General features: G+C 45.6%; 1 protein-coding gene across 2 annotated transcripts in view; it reads right to left on the reverse strand.

Annotated features, from left to right (window-relative positions):
• Dixdc1 (DIX domain containing 1) overlaps positions 1-23,599 on the reverse strand; it is a 73,342-nt gene that overhangs the window by 49,172 nt on the left and 571 nt on the right. Inside the window, exon 2 of one of the 2 annotated variants that reach the window (XM_087562743.1) lies at positions 21,914-22,005. In XM_087562743.1, coding sequence (XP_087418869.1) covers positions 21,914-21,970 — 57 coding nt within the window. In that variant the 5' untranslated portion in view covers positions 21,971-22,005. 2 annotated transcript variants of the gene reach the window in all.

Consider the following 23,599-nt stretch of genomic DNA (forward strand, 5'->3'; position numbering starts at 1 on the left):
GGACAGGTGCAGCTCACTAACTCATTTTTCTGTTTTTTATCCCCTCTCTTCTGTCTTTCCTTCTTCCCTTGTTCCCACCAGACCACACCTTTAGTTCACACTGATGGGTCATTCAAAACCCATAAGGATAATTGTCTTTAATTTAATAACTTTTCATTGTGAAATAATTTCTGACTTATGAAAAGGTAAATGTGGGCTGAGGATATGGTTTCACGGGTGGTCAGTTTGCCTACCAAGCAGAAGGCTCTGGGTTCAATCCCCAGCACTATATAAAGTGGGTGTGGTTATGACGTAATCCCCTTCAGGCAGAAGGATCAGAAGTTTAAAGCCATTAGGTACACAGCATGGTTGAGGCTAGCCTAACTATGACATTCTGTCTTTAAAACAAAAAGGGGTGGGCTGGAGAGATGGCTTAGCGTTTAAGAGCACTGACTGCTCTTCCAGAGGTCCTAAGTTCAATTCCCAGCAATGAACTTAGGTTGCTCACAAGTATCTGTAATGGAATCTGATGCCCTCTTCTGGTGTGTCTGAGGACAGCTACAGTGTACTCATATACATAAAATAAGCAAATAAATCTTTAGAAAGCAAAAAAGGTTAACAATACAAACTGCCCATCTGTACTCTTGCCCAGGTCACTAGAGAACCACCACCCAGTGGTCAAAATACAAAACTGCCCTTGACATAATCTGCAGACTTCCTTTGATTTTCTTTCTTACTTTTTTTTAAGGACCCATGTGAGTCCCTGGATCAAACTGAAGCATAGTGCCACCTCACAGCCCTTTAATTATTTTTTTCTGGTTTTCTCATGATGAAATTCAGGTTGTAGGTTCTTGGCAAGAAAATTCTACCTTTTGGAAGGCTTTCTAATTTTTATTTATTTATTTTGAAATAGGGTCTCAGAAGGGTCCCGGGCTAGTCTTGAACTTGTGATATAGCCAAGGATGCTGAACAACTGATCCTCCTGCCTCTACCCCCCAAATGCTGGGATTTCAGGCAGGTGCTACAATGCCTGGTTTTTTTTTCTTATTTATTTATTTATTTATTTATTTATTTATTTATTTATTTATTTATTTATTTATTATAAGTACACTGTAGCTGTCTTCAGATACACCAGAAGAGGGCATCAGATCTCTTTACAGATGGTTGTGAGCCACCATGTGGTTGCTGGGAATTGAACTCATGACCTCTGGAAGAGCAGTCGGGTGCTCTTAACCGCTGAGCCATCTCTCCAGCCCACAATGCCTGGTTTTATGTGGCGCTCAAGATCAAACCCCAAGCTCCATGCATACAGGCAATCAGTCTACCCATCAAATATCTCCACCAGAGAATGTATGGCAGACTTCTCACATCCTGACAGACCTAGAAGCAGACAGAAATGATTTTGGGTGACCTGAGCATTCTTTATACATTAAGAATGTCAGTTTAGGGGCTGGGGATTTAGCTCAGTGGTAGAGCGCTTACCTAGGAAGCGCAAGGCCCTGGGTTCGGTCCCCAGCTCCGAAAAAAAGAACCAAAAAAAAAAAAAAAAAAAAAGAATGTCAGTTCCAGGCTGGAGAGATGGCTCAGAGGTTAGAGCACTGACCGCTCTTCCAGAGGTTCTGAGTTCAATTCCCAGTAACCACATGGTGGCTCACAGCCATCCGTAATGGGATCCGACGCCCTCTTCTGGTGAGTCTGAGGACAGCCACTGTGTACTTATACATAAATAAGTCTTTAAAAAGGAGGCTGTCGGTTCCTTGTGGGGGCTTCTGTCATCACAGATTCCTCCCTGTTCGCTCATGGGTTATCACTTCAGTTATGATGGAGTGTTAGGAGGTTTTTGTTTTTAATTCTTGTTAAGCCTCTAAATTGTGAGTCATAGTTAGAAAGTCAAGTTAAGAGATAAAAAGAAAAAAAAATCTACCCATTTTCTCTAGACCACGTATGCTTTCATTTTTACTTTTAGATGTTATATTCAGTTGGAGTTTATTCTTATATATGACGTGAAATTTAGCTCTAATTTATCCTTTCACAAACAGTTAACCATTTGTACAAACACAGTCCTTCTTCAGTCCAGTGATTTGAGATGCCACTCTGTCACATTCTACACAACCCTCAAGTTCTCTATTTCTGGGCTTTCTGTTCTTTACTTGGCTACACCTACCCATGCACCAGCAGCAAAATGTGCTATTCAGAGAGTCTATTTATTAAGAGGCAAAGCCTCACTATGTGGCCCAGAGCTAGGGGGAGGAGGGAAGGCCTCCAATTCACTAGGTAGCCTTGGGTGACCACAACCAATTTAGACCATGACCCTCACAAGGGTGGTGAGGGTTGAGCCCTGGGCCTCACATGCCAGGCAAGCATCTGCCAACTGAACCATCTCCCCATCCCCATGCAATCTATGTTAATATTGTCGCGGGCCAATGCTCTCTCCTTGAAATTTTTCTTGCTGTTTTCCTAACTATTCTTGTCTACTTATTTCTCCATAGAAACTTCTGGTACAACTTCCTAAAAATGACCACTGGGCTTTATGTCTTAAAACATGTTCATAGAGGGGTCTACCAACTCTTTTGTGATTTCTTCCTCATTTCAATGGTTCCTTTTTCCATGTTGGTTTCTGATTTTATATATCGTTGCTTTCTCCCCCTTTCTTCTTGATCATGGTAGTGAATGGTCTGTCTTTGAAATTATTATCTTTACTAAAATACATCCATTGCTGAGGAAGGCAATGAGCGGACTGAATGAAGAAGATGGGATCCTAAACAGAAGCATCACCAGGGAGGGGAGGACACACTCCAGAAACAAACCAAAGGCATGTCAGGAAGCAGCACGGAAGGAAAGGAAGGCCCAGAAGCGATGCCTGAGGACTCGCTGGCGGGCAGCGCCATCGGGGGCAATGGTGACAAGGAGTGAGCAGCGGGCAAAGCAAACAGTTAAGAGAATGGAGGGCACGAGAAGAGGAGAGGCCAACGGGACACAATTGTGAGGTTCAATAAAATGAGTAGCAGAAACTGGGTTTGAGCACAGGGTCGGGGTTCAAGATGCCAGGCGTAGAGCCAGTGCGAGAGCACTCACCTGTAAATCACCACACTCAGAAGACTCTAAGAGCTGTGTGTTTAAGGCTAGCCTGGGCTACACGGTGAACTTGAGGACAGCCTGGGCGACAGAGTTGAGTCCCTCCCTCTCTCTAAAAGAAGAAAGGTTCCTTGTTGCTGCTGTGGCTGCTGTTGTTGTGGTGGTGAGGTAAGGTCCAGATGTGGTTCTGATGAAGTGCTGTGGAGATGTTGGCTGAAGCAGAAGGTCACTAAAGGAACTGGGAATCCAGATCGTCATTAGGATGGAGCCTGAAGTCCTCCCAAGGGAGGAGGAGGAGACATTAAGATGCTGGGGCTATTTTGTATCACGCCCAGATTCATATAAAAAAATGGATAATCAAGCCTTAGGTTAAGTCAGTGATTTTTAAAAAATTAATACCTGGCATTTGGGATGTCTACTACAAATCACGCTGGTGTAAGTAAGCCAAGTGGACTCTAAGCAGCGTGCTTAAGCTGCACAGATGCGTGGGGCAATTCTTACCCCCAGTGAAGCGTCAGACGGCTCTTCTCCAGCTCTCAGCTCCACCGTTTCATCTAACGTGGCAGAGCTCAGCATCTACACTGGGAGGTCTAGACTCCCTGAGGCCTGAGATAGCCACACTTCTCACTTCAAGGGCAGGAAAGACTTTGTTTCTTTGCTACCAAGCACCTGCTGCCGGCTCTTAAAAACCCTAAAGAACAAAGTCATATTTTGAGGACCAGCACAGCACCCACTTCCCCACCAAGATGCTTATCTTAGAAGGGGCTGTGGTGTGAGCCCAGCACTGCTTGGCTTAGCTGCTTGGTTTTTATGCCAGGTCAGGCCCCTCTGCCCACAGCAGAGGGAACACTATGTGCTTTCTTCAAGAGGCTGTCATTCTGCAAGCCCTGCAGTTGCTTTATTTTCTTCTCCCCCTCCCTTTTGTTTTTTTTTCTTTTTTTGTACTATAGCATTTAGTAAATTATAATTTATAGCCAATCTAGTGGTGGTGCATGCCTTTAATCCCAGCACCTGGGAGGCAGAGGCAAGCAGATCTCTTGTGAGTTCGAGGCCAACCTGGTCTACAGAGTGAGTTCCAGGACAGGCAGGGTTACACAGAGAAGCCCTGTCTCAAAAGAAATATGTAGCTTTTATAAAGCTAGTTGTTGGTTTTGCATTGCAGAGTGAAGTATTAAACCCTGGGTCTCAACATACTCAACAAACAAGCACTCTACCCCGAGCTATGCCCTCAGCTCCCCAAACCCAAGGGTTTTTTAAAAAATTGTATTGTCTTTACCTACTTGTGTGTGAATGAGTGTGTGTAGGGAAGTTAGGGTGTGTGAACGTGACAGAGCTTGCATGTGGAGGTCAGAGGACAACTTGGAGGAGTCAGTTCTCTCCTTTTCCCATGTGGGTATAGGCCATCTCGCCAGCCCAGATTTTCAGTTTAGTTAGCATAGCTTTTCATGGTGGGTGTTTTGCCTGCGAGTGTCTCTGTGCACCACCTGAGGGTCTGGTGCCTGCAGAAGTCAGAAGGTGTTGGGTCCCCCGGAACTGAGTAACAGATGGTTGTGAGCCATCTTGTGGGTGCTGGGAATCAAACCTGAGTCCTTTGGAAGAGCAGCCAGAACCCTTAACCATGAGCTGTCTCTCCAGCCCCAGATTTTTTTTTAAAGTAGGTCTTCTCTGGTTAGAACCCAGATGTGGGGTTCAGAGCTTAAACCACACTCTCTTTTTCTTTCTCCCCAAACCTCCCCTCCAATTTACCTTCCTCACTCTTGTACTTGGCTCCTTGGAAAACTAAAAAGATTCATTTTAAGTGTGTGTGTGTGTGTGTGTGTGTGTGTGTGTGTGTGTGTGTGTGTGAGAGAGAGAGAGAGAGAGAGAGAGAGAGAGAGAGAGAGAGACAAAGACACTGAGAGATAGAGAGAAGAAGTGTCCACCGAGTCCAAATGAGGGCATCTGATCTCCTGGAGCTGGGGCGTGTTGGAACAAGTGTGTATTCCCAGAGGTGCTAAAATGAGATGGACCAGGTACGTCCCTGAAGTTCCCTGGCCAGCTAGGCTAGGCCACTTAGCATATCCCAGACTAGTAAGGGAAGTTATTTAAAAAGGTGGAATGCACCTGAGGAATGACACCCGAAGTTATCCAGTAACCTGCACACATACATGAAGTGCACACACACATACACACACACACATTCACTTGCACCCACACTAATACACACAACTTAAGTGATGTGCCAAGCAGGCTGTCCATTTACTAGTGAAAAGCCGTGGTAGAAGGAACGAAGGCACCATGGAGAGGGGCCACAGCTCAGGAGCCTGGCAACCAAAACCTGAGCATTTGCTTTTCTCTAAGTCTGAAACACTGCTGTGGCCCTGCCCTCTCTATGGTTTAATTTTTCAGATTTTCCTAGGAGTGTGTGAGTCAGTGAAATCCACTTCCTAGCTCTTCTTGTTCACACTGGGGTTATGGCACTTGCAGCCAGAGTTTTAACAAAAAGAAAGGCAAGACTGGCAGTTGGTACATCTTGAGTCCACAACAGGACAGAGCCTGGCTTTCTCTTGAGTTTCTCTCTTTAACTTGCTCAGGGGAAACTGTAAAGATGTCAGTATCCAGGGCTGGAGACACAGCTCACAGCCTAAGGACACTTGCTGCTCTTACAGAGAGAGGACCCTGGCTTGGTTTCCAGCTCCTAGGTGTCGGCTCACAGCCAGCTGGAGCTCCAGTTCCAGGATCTGATGCCCACTTCTAGTCTCCACAGGCACCAGGCACTTATGGCATATATTATATTTTATATATTACCTACTACATGTTATATACTATATATGCAGACAAAACATTCATATACGAAAGAACAAATGATTTTTTTTAAGAAGATGTCTGTGTATGGATAATTCCAGAAAGAGAGAGTTTTGATGCTAGCTCTGAGTCAGGCCTCAGAGGAAGGAGAAACAGAGGCAGCAGCAGTCTCTGCTAAGCACAGTTTGAGTCTCCCAAGGCCCATCAATTCCAGTCTCTCTCAGCTTCCTCCAAGATACTCCATGTACCTTATAATCTGAGTCCAAACCCTCAGTGTAGACAGTCCTATTCACATCTTCATCTGGTCAGGGACCCTTGACCTTGGAAGCCATCTTGCTGCCAAATGTAACTTTCCCTCTGTTTTCCTTTAGGATCCACCCTTCCTCCCACACAACTTCATACAGTCTGCCTCTGCCCCTCAAGGCCTCAGATCAAAGCCTGTTTCTACGGAGGATTTGTTTGGTTGGAGCTGCCAAGCAGGGAGTAATTTCCACCCAGTGTTCCTAGTGTACAAACCTCAGGACTGGCTGGGCCTGTGACTCCCTGCTGGCCACCTGGAGAGCGGCAAGCTAGAGACAGTGCAGAAGGAGCTAAATGGCGGCAAGAGGAAATTAGTTTAACAGTGACGTCAACTCCCTGTTTAGAACTCACACCCCAGCAGCAGAAGTTAGAAAGACAGCCACATGAAGTTCCTCAAATACAAAGCCTCGGTTAAGTTATAACGGGACTAAATTCAGTACAGAGAAGAAAAAAAAAAACCCTGCAATACTGTACTTCTTTTTTTTTATTTATTTAGGTGGATTTTTGTTTTGTTTTGTTTTTGAGAGACGGTTTCTCTGTGTAGCCCTGGCTGTCCTAGGAACTCACTCTGTAGACCAGGCTGGGTTTTTTTTTTTTTGGGGGGGGGGTTCTTTTTTTTCCGGAGCTGGGGACCGAACCCAGGGCCTTGCGCTTCCTAGGCAAGCGCTCTACCACTGAGCTAAATCCCCAACCCCACCAGGCTGGTTTTGAACTCAGAGATCCACCTGCCTCTCCCTTCCTAGAACTGGGACTAAAGGTGTGAGCCACCACCATCCAGTTCTTTTCTATTAATTCTTTTGGTTCTTTGCTGAGCCTATGTTCTTCGTTCATTGTACTTGATGGCCAGTTGGGTCAAAATAAAAGTACCATTAAAATTTCTTCTTCCTCACATGGGCAAGGCCATTCACAGCAATGCCCAGCTTTGTGACCCAAGGATCATATAAAAAAAGAAGAACTAAAGTTTTTCAGAATGATACCATTTCATAAACTTATCCTAATATTTCCATCAATTAGAAGCTCCATAAACAGTCTCTGTTCCTTCATGAATACATGTTACGAGGTTAGTGCTCAATAAATGCATGAGAATGAACCAATTCACCTATTCACAATCAATCAATCTGTAGTCTAAGGGTGTCTCTTAGTTTAGAAACAGAACCTCTGGCCCACCCTGAGCGCTTTGGTACTGGACTCACCCCCTTAGCAACTGTGGCTGATGAAGGCTATGAGTATGACCACTTTAATAGGGATTAACATAGGGGCTAACACAGGAATGCCTTCAGAAAAGCATAAGTCTGAGCCCTTGGTCTCCACAGCCCAGATGAGGCCCAGCTCCGGCTCCCGCTCCACAGATGAAGTATTACTAGCCCTCAAACTCTCTAAACTCTCTAAACCAGGGAGGCGGGGGGAGGTGGCACCTGGCACACTGTGCCCTATCCCGGCTCCACAGCTGGGTCTGCCCATCACAGGGCACCAGGAACACCAGGCTCCCTGATAGCTTTCAGCCAGGGAGCATCTGTTGAGCTGGCACCAGTGGGGAACAAAGCCAGTGAGCTGGGGTGGGTGGGGGTGAGGAAGTCAGGCTGGGAGGCAGGGGCTTTGTTACAGTAAATACTTAACTGGCATTTAATTTCTGTAGCAAAGCGCTGAGGGATTCATTGTGGAAATGGATGGAAGCTTCTTTTTGGCCCAATACTGCAATGCTCCTCCACGGAAAGCAGGGGGAACTGAAGAGAGATGCTCCCGGCAGCTACTCTGCCTGTCAGTTCTCCTCCTTACTAGGTATCCCCTCTACAGGGAGAGCCTAGACAAAGGCTCACACTTTGTTTCTCAGGGACTACCAAGCAGATGAACTCCCTGCCCCCACTCTTCCTTTTAAAAAACAAAACATTTTGTTTGTTTGTTTGTTTATTTGAGAGGAACTTCGTGTGGGCGGCTGTACACCTGTCATGGTGCATGTGTAGAGATCAGAGGACAATTTACAGAGCTCAGTTCTCCCCTTCCACCATGTAGGTTTTAGATAGGTAAGTCAGGTCATCAGGCTTGGTAGCAAATGCCTCTGTCTACTGACTGATCCATCTCACTGCCCTTGCTCCCCCCACTCCCTATTTTTTTCAAACAAGGACTCAAGTGGACCAAGCAACCCTCTGCCTCGACCTGCTGAGTAGCTGGCACTGAAGCACCGTGCTATGGAGGAAGTCACACATACGAGCCGTAGGGTGAGTTTTCAATATATTCCTTTCCTACTTGGAGAAAAGCTGGTCGGTTCACATGGTCAGACAACTGGCTTCCTCCTAACCGAGCTTTTTGTAAGTCCTTCCCTTGGCTTCTGGCCTCTTAGTCATCCACATCCTAACTAGGCAGAAGTTCGCTCTCTCTCACAAGAAGGATGTCTGTTACCACAGAGTTCCCAAGTATGACGCTTTCTTTATCTTCATCGGCTGGTGAGGTCCATTAGGGAACAGACTCTCTTATTTGGCTTCTATTCCCAGAGCCTGGCACAGTGCCTGGTAAACACAGTAATTCAGTGAGCGTCTGGTGAGTGATCGCCTGCACGCGTACATCAGCCAAGCACCGGGAGGAAAATCTGGCCTCAGTGTACACAAAGGTGGATAAACATTGCTTCTTTTCATGGTTTTATTAATTAGAAAGTATCTATATAATCTCCCATAAACATTGCTCCTTTGTGACATTTATGACCTTAAGCCTCCTACTGGGGCTTTTCCAGTAGGTTCTGTCTCTCCCAATAAAATTTTCAGTGGCTGTGTACATTTCCCTCATCTAATGAATGAATAAACAAACGCTGGTTCGCTAAATCATATTATAATCGCAAGTCTATTAAAAATCTCCCAACTCAAACACCAAAGTTTTGAATAAGAAGTTTAGCCCCCAGGAAAAACACTGGCAGAAATTCATATTGTCGATGGCCAATCGGCTTGGACTAGGTGTCGTGGAGCGTGCCTGCAGTTCCAGCACTGGGGAGACAGAGATAGGAGGGTCAGGAATTCAAGGCCATCCTTAGCTGCATATGGGCCAGCCTGGGATACACAAGACACTGTGTCAAAAACAGCAGGGCTAGGGAGATGGGTAAGTTGGTGACGTGCTTGCTATTTAAGCATGAAGACCTGGGTTTAGATGCCCGGCACCTGCATACAAAGCCAGGCACAGTAGCATGCACCTGCAACCTAGCACTGGGGAGGCAGAGACAAGTGGGCTCTCCAGAGCTCGCTGGCCAGACAGGCTAGCTCAGTCAGTGAGCTCCATACTGTCTCAAAAAACAAGGTTGAGGTCAACTGAAGAACACCCCTGACATTTAGGGCTGTATACACACACACACACACACACACACACACACACACACAGAGAGAGAGAGAGAGAGAGAGAGAGAGAGAGAGAGAGAGAGAGAGAGAGAGAGAGAGCTTGCTTTGAGGCATAAGCAGAATGGAGAAGTAAAGAATTATAGAAAACCCATCATAGTCAAAGTCAGTTTCCAACGACAATAGCCAAAATCTATGGATAACTCACAGTGAAATAACCATATCACCATCGTAGCCAAGGTGAGTTTCCAACAACAGCAGCCATAATCTATGGATAACTCACAGTGGACATTAACCATGTCAGCGCAAGAGACTGCTTTAGCATCACCAGCACGAGTCAATTCCGTGACTTCTTGGCCGGCACGCCAAGGCCAGCTCTCATCTCAGGTGGGAGTGTGTGTGTGTGTGTGTGTGTGTGTGTGTGTGTGTGTGTGTGTGTCTGAAGAAGATTCTGTCACACACGGTTATATTTAGGCACATATGGAATGAGAAGAGACCAGCAGTAAATAGAGGGAAGCCTTGATTCAAAGGGCAGGGCTTCTCTCTGCTGCTGCTGCTGCTGGCTTTCCTTCTAATTAACCAATTAGGGCCAGATCCCTGCTTCCTGTGGGAGTTTTCTCTGCCGTGGAGAATGAGGTTGCAGCCCTAACCACACAGAACTATAATAAGCCATCTGGGTGATGAAGGATAGCTTCAGATATACTTAGATTATTCCCCGAGAGGTGGCTGAATACATGTGTGGTATTCTTAGCCTCAGTACAAAGACTTTCTCAGAGGGATTAAGTGTTTGCTGACATTATCTTTTAAGTGCCCAGTTATAGTCTTATCACATGACTCTAACAAAAGAGATTGACTATTACTGTGTCTACTAAGAAACCTTGAGTCTGGAAGATCAAACGAGGCTCCTACCAACCATGCCAAGTACTTCCCTCAGACTGCTATTCAGTAGGATGTAATATTTTGCTATTCAGATTACATGTGATGGTATACATATGGGGAATGGAGACAATTTATTCTGCATGTGGATCTATATTAACTAAGGGACCATTCAAGTTTAACCTATTAATGATATTTATATTATTTAGAGGCATAAAATCAAGAGTGCTATTTTCGTTTTCAGAGATCAAATCTACTACGGAAAAAATGTACATTAATTTGCAGAGAGAGCAATTTATGGGATGGGTAGACAATTCCAATATCACAGAGGCAAAGACACATTGCTGAGCTATTCTGAATGGAAGAATTGATTATAAAGTTGTCTGAGTGTTGCTTTAGGAAGACTCCATTACCACCACAGGGGGGAAATACCTTCCACTCTCCTTTCTCCGTGTTTTGGAAGAACTGAATGTTAGGCAGTATTTGTGTACAGAGACAGGGAAATGACAGCCAGGTCACTTTGTTCTTACGTGAGTCTTAGGAGGAAGACTTAGAGATGGAGAAGCAGCAGGAAGTGCAGATGCGGACTTGGCTGTGTGCCAGCTGCCTTCTATTCAGAAGGTAGGTTCTGACGCCAGAGAGCTAGGCCACTGTGGAAAAGGGGAAGAGGCCAGGAGAGGACCAATGAAGGTTTTACCACAACTGGTGAATGAGTAGGATTGACACAGAGAAGGAGCAGAGAAGGCCCAGGGGCAGAGAGTGAGGGAAGATGACTGAGAATCCTGGAGACACTAAAAGAGGTGTGCTTCCTGGCTTTTCTGTGCTCACTTCTGTGTCTGTAGCTCTTTGTTAGCGATTCCCTTACATGTGTTCAGTCAAGAGTGATGGGGGATGAGGAGGCCTGCTGGGCAGGCAGGATACAAGCTCTGCCCTTTAATGAAGGTTGTGACACCCCTCAGCTAAAGGAAAATTCCAGCACAGTTGGTCACACTGGCAGAACATTTCCATTACACTTTTTTTTTTTCTGTGTGTGTCAGGAGTAAGGCTGGGGCACAGGGGCCAGAACTGGGGAAGGTTCTAAGGCAGGTCAGAATGTAGGACTTCTTAATTAGAAACAGGGATCAAGGGGGTGGGGAGCCTGTCGTGCAGCTGTAGAAAAAAAAGCCTACATGGAAATTCATGAGAATGGTTGGTTGCCTCTAGGGGAAAGGTTGGGAAGGGGGTGAGAGCCAGTAATGGCACAAAGGCTCATCCATCTTGCCTGTAATGTTAACATTTAAGACAAGAATGGGTTTAGGATGTACCTTAGTGATACGGCCCCTAGTCATGTATGCAAGGCCCTAGTTTCAGTCCCCCAGATACAGGGGTGTTTATATTATCTAACTAAAAAAAAAAGATTCTAAAAATGCAAGGGCTGTCTTAAAGGGTGGAGGAGTGGGGTAGTGGTATGGTAGAGCACTTGGGTAGCATGCCCAAGGACCCCACCACACAAAAAATCTGAAATTTAAGAAATCCAAAGAGAAGGAAGAGGTGAACCGAGGGAAAAGGCAGGAAGCCATGACCATAGCGTATGCCTTTGAGGCTGCTGGACTAAGGCAACCAAAAGGATGAATGAGGAGCAAACAAGAACAGCCTGGGTCACAAAAGAAGCAAATGGAAGAGGTAACCGAATTCTGAGAGAAACTATAGTAGAGAAAATGGAGCCTGCCTGGGTCAATCCTGGCCCACCTTTCCTGTCAAGTTGCAGCTCTCCACTGCAGTTCTCACAGAAGGAATCACATATTAGCTCCTGAAACTGGGCCTGTGGCCCAGGCTGGTCCTCTTTGCCAACCTTGTCCTCCTCATTGGTGGAGAAATCTAACGTGTAGGATTTAGGAGATTCGCACGTGGAAAGGGCTCCTCGTGTAGACCACCCACAGTCTCCTGCCCTCTTTCAAACTTTCTACCAATGCCACGCCACCGCACCCCTCCCGTGACTCATCCGCTTAGCGCCTGAAATAGAGCTCTGTTGCTTCTGTTCAGGGCTTACCCCCAGGATGTCCCTGGAGAGTCCCCGAGAGACGTGGGGATCACCTTTCTTGCAAGGAGATGCCTTCTGAGTCCGTGGTCCTGACTGCCCTTCCCACCTCAGGAAGGTAAACCTCCAGTTCAGGGGAGGCCCACCGCCCTTCTGATGTCCTCGGGTTCGTGCATCTGCACCACGCCTACCACCTTGGCTGTACAACCCCAGCTCCTCAACTGGGCTCCCCGGAGGATGCCCCTCCTCGCCCCCCAGGATTCCCTTCGGGAGATTAGGCGGGAGGCGCGGGGTGACCAAGAGCTGGGGGTGTGGGAGGAGCTGGGCAGTTACCTCATTGAAGCCCTCTTGCAGGACGTCCAGTAAGTTCCCGCGGGTCAAGCAGGCTAGCATTGTTCCTGCCGCGGGGCTTCCCGGGTGGGGTCGCGCCGCCGCCTCCTCCCTCTGCACACAAAGGCGATCGGCTCAGCTCCCTGGGAGCTCTCCGGAGTCCCGCATGCCACTTACTGGAAACCTAGACCCGAGCCAAACTAGCGGCTTGCACTGGGCATGCTCGCGCGCGGGCCGCAGCCGAAGGGGCCCGGCGCTGTGCTGGTTCCTATAGAAACAGCAGGGCGCGCGCTGAGCAGACAGGCGATAGGCGCTCGCAGGCAGCCCCGGGCCGCCAGGGAATGCGGGGAAGCCGTGGGCGCGCACGCAGGCTCCGCACTGGGGTTCGTGGCGAGCACTCACACATGCGTGAGCACACACACACCCGCGCTGACACAAGCGGGTTTGCCAGTCTAACCATATGCTTGCAATCACTACACTGCAGGTTTGGAGGCGGGCGTCCCCGTGCGCGTGCTCGCATATACACGCACGTTACACACACACACACACACACACACACACGCACGCACGCACGCACACACACACGCACACACACGTATTCACTCTGCTCACTTAAGGTTGCAAGCACCTCATCACAAGATGGGTGGGAAAAGGAGTGAGTCACAGGATTACCCCACCCCATCCCTGACTCCATTCTCCAGACTAACAGCATCCTTTTTTCCACACTGGGCTTGAGAGTGAGACAACCAAGCAACCTTTTTTCCACGCGGTACTGGAGAACGAAGCAATTTAAATAAGAGGAAATAGAAAAACAAGAAATAACAAAGGGAGTCAGAGGAGAGAGGCTGGGGGGGGGCGCTCTTTAAGTATTAGAATATAAGTAACTGAACAGCACTAAACAAATCATACCATCGTAACAAAAACGGCCGAGACACACCAAGGATGACGAAGGCATTACCACCTGCATCTCTTCTATCTTCTTTACAAAATAACTGCTAAGCGGTAAGGGTGGGCAGGATGACTCGGGATAAAGGCTTTTGTAAAAGCTTGACACCTAAATTCAATCCAGGAGCCTTGTAAAGGTGGAAAGCGAGAACACGATCCACTTGGGTATAGGCACACATCACTCACAGGAGCGCGCACATGAACACACACACACACACACACACACACACACACTAATTAATTGATTTTAATAATAAAATAATTGCTAAGATTCACATGGTGGTATACACCTCTGATTCATCAGAAGTCATCCCTGCTGCATAGCCAGTTTCTGGCCAGCCTAGGCTACACACATTCCTTTTGAAAATAATACACACACATATACAAACACACAGAGACACTAACACTCTAGAGGTTCTGAGTCCAAAGCTACCCCGGTCTATATAGCAAGTTCCAGGGCAGCCGCAGATACATAGTGAGACCTGGTCTCAAACAAAAAAGGAAACCATACTTTGTAAGTGATCTTTAAAATAAAGTTCCCAAAACGCCCTGGTACACTGACAGGTAAAAGCATCCCTGGGTGTAACAGGACCTCTCTTTTGTGACCTGGCTGAGGCCACAGCTTTGATGCTTAGTTTTAAGAACACTATGCATTTGCATATTTGGAGTAACTGATCTTAAAAAGAAAGAAAGAAAGAAAGTCCATTTGACATTGCACTTGTGATCCTAGATAAAAGGGGAGAAATTACAGTGTTAAGACCCAGAGGAGGGCAGAGCCTTGTCCAAGGACACAGCTGGTCGGGGACATGAAATTCAATAATCAAAGAATTACAAAGCATTTTCTAGCCATCCTGGATCCTCCTCAAACTGCATTAGGACCTCAGCAAGAGAAGTCATATTTAACCCAATGACCTCCTCCTTGGGTCACTAGAGAATAAGAAACCCTACCTTGGAGCAGCCTGACTGGACATCTAAAGCTACCCTTCTGACCACAAGAAGCCGGAAGCAGGGTGTCAGCCTGCCCCGAGCCGTGTGCTCGGCTGGTTTAATCCTGCGGGTTCCACTCTGGCTGAAGCTGGAAGAAAGCAGTGACACCAAGTGAGACTCATCCTGAGGGCTCTGTGAGTCAGAAAACCTCTCTGTCCTCCATCATCTAGCTGGGGTGGCTCATCAAGACTCGTCACTGTTGGGGTTGGGGATTTAGCTCAGTGGTAGAGCGCTTGCCTAGCAAGCGCAAGGCCCTGGGTTCGGTCCCCAGCCCCCCCCCCCCAAAAAAAAAAGAAAAGAAAAAAAAAAAAAAGACTCGTCACTGTTCCTTCAGTTCAAGGCAAAATGCCACCAGGAAATTCACTAACCTATGTTTAAGACGATGGGGCCCTTGATGAGAAGAAGCATAAGACTTGCCATCGAATAAAACCGCACGTGTCACATCCACGTACCTAATGATGCCAAACCAAAGCATTCAGAGAGAGAGAGAGAGAAAGAGAGAGAGAGAGAGAGAGAGAGAGAGAGAGAGAGACCGAGACCTGCAGGCAGGCATCCGAGGGAGACCTACAGTCATCTATGCTAAGCGACCACTGTTTCTTAAAAACCAGTCTTCGGTGATAACAATGCTGAGTGCTTTGAAGGGAAGACTTACTAAGCAACCAGTTTGCTTATCATTTTGGTCTTTTGAGGTATGGCCTCCGGTAACCCTGGCTGGTCTCCAGCTCACTAAGGTCAGCCAAAGATGACCCTGAACTCCAAATCCTCTTGTCTCTGCCTCTCAAGGGTTGGGATTACAGGCATGTGGTACCACACCTAGACATAACTGACTAAAAACAAAAAAGAAAGTCTGTGCCTTGTGTGTGAAGGTCCCCATTGGAGATCAGACACCAGAAGAGGGTGTTGAGTACCCTGGGGTACAGGATGCTAAGAGCATCCCAATATGGGTGATGCGAACCAAATTCAGGTCCTCTGGAAGAGTGAAGAATGCTCTTAACCACTGTGCCATCTCTCCAGTCCCCATACTGGATTTCAAATCTCCAAAATAGAGATCTCATTTGGCCCGCTACCTTATTTCATACAAGAAAGAGCCAACACCAGGAGCGGTGCTAATGGTCACTCAGTAAATCGATACAGGGAAACCATATCGGGGCTGAAATATAGTTTGAGGCGACATCTCAATAGTCTGTAGGATAGTGGAACAAAATATTTTTAAATTATATCACCTATATTTAAATGAATTAAATGAGATGGCGTCAACATCTTAGTTGCCTAATTGCCTTAGCTAGATTTCAAGCATACAGTAGCCCTACCTGGCTAGAAGCCACTGTCTTGGACAACATATAGAATATGGAATATTTTCAGGGATTGTACAACTTTGTCTTTGCCATATGCCTCAAATAAGTCCCTTGTCGAGCACCATGATGCCCTCTAGTAGGTTGTTGCAAAAGAAGGGTTATTGCAAAAGACCCAAGCCCAGGCCTCCAAGGGCTTTATTTAGATCTCAGCCCCATGCTGTTGCAATGTCAATAAAGAGCTGGGACAGCAAGTGGGTTAGATTGGAAGTGGGTTAGCACAGTGACTGAGGCGATAATCAATACAATGTAGTGCCCGTACAAGGGATAGCCACAAAGCACTCTGGGAGCTGCAACCCCTTCCTTCCACTGCAGCAAGCCTGGGTGAAGGCAAAGACTGACTGCAGCAAACTGCTTCCCACAGTTCCAGCTCCCTTTTGATTCTGTGTCTGTTGGACCTCGTGGTCCTGCATTATCTTGGCAGCAATGGCAGGTACTTCTTCCACAGACTAAAAGCCGGTCAAATCTCTTAACGGAACAGCAAAATTGATCTCATTTCACTATGTTCCAAGTTCTATATGAAGCATCAAAACGTACATGTTTGATGGTCACAATTACAATGAACAGTTGCTGTTTACATGTGAAGAGAGGTTAGGGAATAAATATTTTTGCTCCTGACCTAATTACTAAGTGGTGAAGCCGGGAACTGAACCTATGGCTACAGGTGCTAGGCAAGGGCTCTGGCACTGAGCTCAGCCCAGCAAAGTACTTTTACCTGATGCCTGCAGCATAGAAGGTACTAGCCTAATGTTCCTAGATGAATGAATGCACCAGTGAAACATTAGAACATGCATTCAATCCATCTATTAATAAATGTAATAACATGTTTGCGTAATTAAGACATTAAGCCTTAAACAAAGCTGTCACTTTGGTGAAAACACTGCCTGTGACTAAACTAAAAAGTGTGAGTTTCACACGTATGAAAAATTTAACATAGCCATTACAGCTGTCGCTCATGATGAAAACACCAAGAACTAAAACTAACAATGCAACAGTCAGTGACCCCTGAAATAATTTCTTAATCTTCCTTTTGTTTCCGCATAACATCTGGGTTCTTTAAGGGCCACACGCTTACACCTTCAATCCACATTTACAGTCAGAGACAGCAGCACAGACACACAGACAGGCTTGTACCCAACAGCCAAGATGGCAAACACACCCTAGCTTCTAAACTGTGTGTGCGTGTGTTTACTCATTACGGTGCAGGGGGCTGAACCCAGGGCCTCGTGCATGCTAGGTAAATCCTCCACTGGGGTACACCTCGTGGTTAAACTGCTCTTTTGTCTCCAGAGTCTTCCCCTTGCCGGTCTATGTTCCTCATAACCATTCTCAGACAATAGATTCATCTTGCTACCCCAGGGCCTATTGTCATTACACACTTCCTTTCTGTAGCACATCAAAATAGAAATTCTTTGTGTCTGGCTCAGAAGGCCTCCCCTGGGATAGCTTCTATTCAGGCTGGAAGGCTCCCAGATTTCCAAGGCTCATTTTTACCTCTGAGTTTTCACACTGACTCTCAGCTTTAAGTGTCCCACATTCTACTCTCCTGTTCCCCATGTCATTAGCATGAGTCCTCCAACCTTTGTTCTCTCCGAAAAACTTCTTTGACCACACTTTTTGTTTGTTTGGTTGTTTTGTTGTTTTGTTTTTGTGTGTGTGTGTGTGTGTGTGTGTGTGTGTGTGTTGCCTTTTGCCTCTTTTCCTCTCCCCTTTATTCTTTTAGTGCTGAAAATGAGCCATAGCTTTGTGCGTATTAGCTAAGCACGCCACCACTGCCCTCTATGACCTCTTGTAACCACTCTTGATTATAGTCTGTCTTACTCATCTCCATATAACCACGGCTTGTTCCTGCTCCTCCTTCAAGTGCCTGCTCAAATATTCCTTAGGCCCTGGTCTATTTTCATTGACAATACCCCGCCCCCCCCCATACCTACACGACTAGGTGTGTCTGCCTGATTTATTTTTATTTTTCCCAATAACCTTCACCATCACTGTGGATAGTCCATATTCACTTGTCCTTTTCCTTGTGGGGGGAGTGGGTGGGTACATGTGTATGTGTGTAGGCACTCATGTGCTTGTGTATTCACACAAGTAGAGGCCAGAAGTCAGGTACCACCACCTTGTTTTTTGAGATAAGGGCTTTTACTGGTACTCAGGACTCAGCAATTGGGCAGAGCTCGTAGACACTCCTTGTCGATGCCTCCTGGGGCTGTGATTATAAGAGGACACTACTACATTGGCATCTCTACAGGACTTCTGGGATTGAATTTAGTTCCCTGTGCTTGCAGATGAGACGTTTTACTGAGCTATCCCCCCAGACCTCTTTTTCTTTTTTTTTTTCCCCTCAAGGATAACATCAAACTGGCTATCCTCAGGATAACATCAAACTGGCTATCCTCCTGCCTCAGCCTCCCAGGCGCTGCAATTGAAGGCATCCACTGCACATCTCGATTACTGTTTGCTTATCGTTAACTTCTTGCTCTTAACTAAGTTAACTTGTGCAGGACTTTGGTATGTTTTGTTTAATCCAGAAGTAAGAAGACTTCTCGCCTGGCACACCGCAGATGCTAAATACAAATCTGGATGAATTCTGTAATCCTTTTCTTTTGAAAACGAGAGGGTCAGTGAGACTGGGTGGGTACCTTGAGGGTTTAAAGCACTGGTTACTCTTGCAGAAGACCTAGGTTAGGTCCCCAGCACCCACACGGCGACTCACAACCATCCATAGCTCCAGCTCCAGTCCATGTCAGGACATCCTTTCTGACTTCCACGGACACCAACCACTCATGCTGTGTTTGAGTACAGTAATACATACAGATGACAAAATACTGACATACATAACATAAAATAAGCCTCAGAAAGAGTCAAAGATCAGGCCAGGCATGGTGGCACATGCCTGTAATTTTAGCACTGAGAGGTAGCTGCAGGAGGATCCAGAGTTTAGTGTGATCTCTGAGTCGAAGGACAGCCTAGGCTATCTAAGACTGTTTCAAAAAAACAAACAAACAAACAACAAACAACCCAAAAGATAAGATAAAATAAAATAAAACAAAACTCGAAGGTCTGCCCAGGCCTGACAGTACCTACTGATAATCTCAGCTCCTCAGGAAGCTGAGGAGATTCACATGTTCAAGGTCTCAGTGGGCTACAGAGAGCTGGAGGTTAATCTGGCAATTTAATAAGACGGTGTTTCAAAATAAACAGTGTATTAAAAGGGCTGCGGATGTCGCCCGATGGTAAAATGCTTGTTGGTGCGTATGAGAACCTGTTCAATTCCTGTCACTGGGACAAACAAACAAAAACAGATGAATGCAGAGGTCTAGACCCTTCAGTGCTCTATCACAGTGAGCCTATGACTCTTACTGTATCCTCAAGCCGAGTCTAACGAATGGTACCCTCTTGCATTTTCTTTTCACTTACTCATGCACTCTGTTGTTAAACATACGTTGGCTCCTCGTTGTATGTTTATGTGCCGGGCGCCATTCCTTTAGCAAAAACTGGAAGGAAAGATCCACTTATCTAGACACGTGTCATATACTGAGGTAAGAAACCAGGGTGGAAGGCAGAATGGAGGGCGGAATAGACGACCTAAGAACTCAGCATTAGATGAAATGGACAGAGAGCACAGGGTGGATCTGACAGCCAGAAATGGGCGAAAGGAAAAACGGTAGAATGTTGCCAAAGTAACTACCAGACGGCAGGGTTCAATATAAATCATGGCAGAACAGATTCGCCAAATGATTCAGAAAGGCTGTCTACATTTTTTTTTCCTAAATCGCGTGTCAGGTTGTCTGCCAAACATCCAGTTGACAATTGGACCGAGACAGCGACATCTGGTGGATGTTTGTGGAAATGGCTCAAGTCTCTCAACTAGGAGGATAATGCTCCCGGGCTTCTGCAAGGCCCATCACCACCGGCCTCACCATTACTAAACGCTGGTAAAACCCAGTCTTTCGTTAGGGCTCAGGGTCCTCCCATCTTGGAATCCTTATTCTGATGATCAGTAGCCCTTTGAAGGATGTACACAAAATCTGAAACCACCATTCTTCCTTATTCTGTAAAATGCTCAGGCCTGGATAAATGAAACCAACTTGCTTTGTATTCAAACAACAAGAACCACTTTTGCGTTGGAAAGTAAATCCCAAATGTGCTCTTCCTCCAAATGCATGGCTGTGAGCACTAGGCTTTCTTTTCAATCCCACTGACCATCAGTGTGGTAGGAACTAGACACGAATGGTTCCCGAGTGTATTGCCACACTGATCCATCTAGAGTTATGTTTAATCTTTTTCCTGTGGAGAGGGATTCTGTAGCCTGAAAATGTTCCCTTTTTTATTCTGTTTGAAACTCTAACTGCTCTGGAGAGATGGCTCAAAGGTTAAGAATGCTGCCATGGCAGAGAATCAAGAGTTCCATTAGATTTCCAACCCCCACTTTGATATGCACACACACACACACACACACACACAAGCAAAATATTAAAAATAAACTCCTTCATTAAAAGACTATCAAATAATTCTATTATAATGTTTTTTAATATGTAAGTTATATTATTATATATAATAAAGTATTGTTTTAAGGGAAAAATAAAATGCCAATCAGATCCCTTAGAACTGGACTTAAAGGCTGCTGTGAATGCTGGGAATCAAACCTAGGTCTTTTGCAAAAGTAGCCAGTGCTCTTAACTGCTGAGCCATCTCTCCAGCCCCTGGGTTGCACACTTTCAAAGTGATTGGTAGAGAGATTAAAAAATCCAATGAAAAGGGACTGATCGACAGGATGATTATAGCAAATCTGGCCATGGTAGTGCATACTTGCAATCCCAGGTCTTCAAAGGCTGAGGCAGGAAATTTGCCTCACTGTGAGTTACATGGTGATTTTAATGCCAGACTAGGCATAACAAAACTCTGCCTCAAAAGGCCAACCAAGCAGGGGTTGGAGAGATGGTTCAGCAGTTAAGAACCCTGGCTGATCTTCCAGAGGATCCAGGGTTGACTAGTAACATCTATATGCCAGCTCTCAGCTGTCTGTAACTTCAGTTCCAAATGATTGAACACCCTCTTCTAGCCTCTGTCAGCACCAGGAATGTGGTGCACAGATATATATAGAGGCAAAACACCCATACACAAAAAATAATAAAACTAAAAGACAAATATACACATCACAAAGTAAACAATATCAAAGTTTGGGGCTGGAGAGATAACAGCATTTAAGAGCACTGACTGCTCTTCCAGAGGTCCTGAGTTTAAATCCCAGCAACACCACATGGTGGCTCACAACCATCTGTAATGAGATTTGGCGCCCTCTTCTGGTGTGTCTGAAGACAACTACCGTGTACTCATAAAGAAATAATCCTTTACAAAACAATATCAAAGTTTGCATACAATAGGGTCTCATGGAAAACATTTGCATAAATGAAAAGACTAGGATATTGACTAGAATATTCGCAGTTTGCTTCTGGATGGGAGACTCATGAGTTATGATTTTTTTGTGGGGTTTTTTTGAGATAGGTTTTCTCTGTGTAATTCTGGCTGTTCTTGAACTCACTCTGTAGCCCAGGCTGGCCTCAAGCTCAGAGATCTGCCTCCCAAGTGCTGGAATTGAAGGCATGCATCACCACTGCCCAGTTTAATCACAATTTGTGAAGCTTCTCAGATGCTCTGTAATTAACATCATTTTTTCCAAAAGTTTTTTTTTCCAAAAGGAACATTATTTCTGAACAAACTTTATTGAGATCTTTTAAAATAGTGCATATCTACTGATCAGTTTTCCAACCTCTCCCTGGTCTTATGAATCCCAAGAAAAAAGTAAGGACTCAATGCTCAAGTGAGCTAGAATTCCTACAAGGAGGAAGAGCAAGAAGGGAAGGCAATATCCTGTTCTAGGCTCTACACAGATAGCACGGACATTCCTATAAGGTAGGTCACCGCACTCCTGACAATGCACCAGCACTTACAGAGGGCGCTCCAGGCAGAGAGGAGTTACAGACTCTCATAACCACTTGAGTCCCCATCTTCAGATTCCCTAGAAGATCCGACTCAGGGCCACCTGAAGACAGGAAAAGGAGATGCGTGAAGGTACATCGGAGAAGAAAATTCAAAAGCTAAATTAAGGCCTGGAGAGATGGCTCAGTGGTTAAGAACACTGACTTCTCTTCCTGAGGTCCTGAGTTCAAATCCCAGCAACCACATGGTGGCTCACAACCATCTGAAATGAGATCTGATGCCCTCTTCTGGTGTGTCTGAAGATAGCGACAGTGTAATCATAATATATAATAAATAAATAAAATATTTTTTTTTAAAAAAGCTGTTAGGAGCCAGGTCGCTTCCTTTAGTCTATCAACTTAAGTCATCTTGAAGTATCAGACTTAGGACCCTGATGAGCAGCTAAGATGCTATAATGGCAAGAGAGTCATCCTAGTTGCATTTTCTTTTATCTATGTGTTTGTGCGTAGGGGTAGAGGCGGGCTGGTGACAGTGGAGGTCAGAAGAAGGGATGGACGTCCTGCAACTGGAGCTACCGGAGGTTAAGAGCCACTGCACGTGGCTGTGGGAAACCTAACTCAGGTCCTCCAGAAAAGCCTTGATAACTGAGCCATCTCTCTAGTTCTTCAGTGACACTTTAAAACAATTTTAACTTAGGTTTTCACAGAAATAAGAAGGATGTTTTCTTGGCTCTACTCTCCACCACCTCCCCCAACACACAGTCTTCCCCACACTTGTCCAAAAAACAAACAAACAAACAGACAAACAAAAAACCATGGGACTTATTAAGATAACCAGAAGAAATACCAGATTATCTGCTCTGGGCACATTTTTTATTCATCAGAAACTTCTTCGGGCTGGAGAGATGGCTCAGTGGTTACGAACACTGACTGCTCTCCCAGAGTCTTGAGTTCAGTTCCCAGCAACCACATGATGGCTCACAACCGTCTGTAATGGGATCCGATGCCCTCTTCTGGTGTGTCTGGAGATAGCTAGTGTACTCATACGAATAAAATAAATATTTTTTAATAGAGAAACTTCTTAAACTTACTTTTATTTTTATCCTGGGAAACTTTTAACCTGTCACAGGAAGCATATACATTGAAACTGGGTGTGGGAAGTTGAGAAAGGGTCCCATGAAACCCAGGCTGGTCTCCAATTTTCTATGTAACAGAGAATGGCTTTGAACTCCTGAACATCCTGTCTCCACGTTCTAAGTGGAGGGATCACAGACACACATGCTGCAACTGGTTCAGCATTTAATTCTATGGCAGAATTTGCCTACCCAATTTTATGTCAATACAGTGTTGCCTACAGCATTTTGAACCTCAAAGCTAAGAACCCTTGAAAAGGGTTATTTTGTTTACCCCTAACTAGCACATAGAAAATAAGCCATAGAATTGCCCCAACAATTTGCAACGAGGGTAGTTTTCCAGCCCACCTCTTCTAAACCCACTCGAACTAACGGGGTCGGTGTCAGAGAAAAGGCCTAGCAATTACTTTAAAGGTGGTGATAGTGGCGGCGGCAGCGACGACTACTGAATTTTATGTGATACTACAACCATTGTAAATTAGCGTTGATTCTCTATAAGGTTGATAATAGCAACACTAATGTGTGGTGTGTGTGCGTGCGTGTGCGTATGTGTTGCAATTCCCTT

The sequence above is a fragment of the Rattus norvegicus genome, chromosome 8 (genome assembly GCF_021556685.1).
Source record: "Rattus norvegicus strain SHRSP/BbbUtx chromosome 8, alternate assembly SHRSP_T2T, whole genome shotgun sequence".
NCBI classification, from domain to species: domain Eukaryota; kingdom Metazoa; phylum Chordata; class Mammalia; order Rodentia; family Muridae; genus Rattus; species Rattus norvegicus.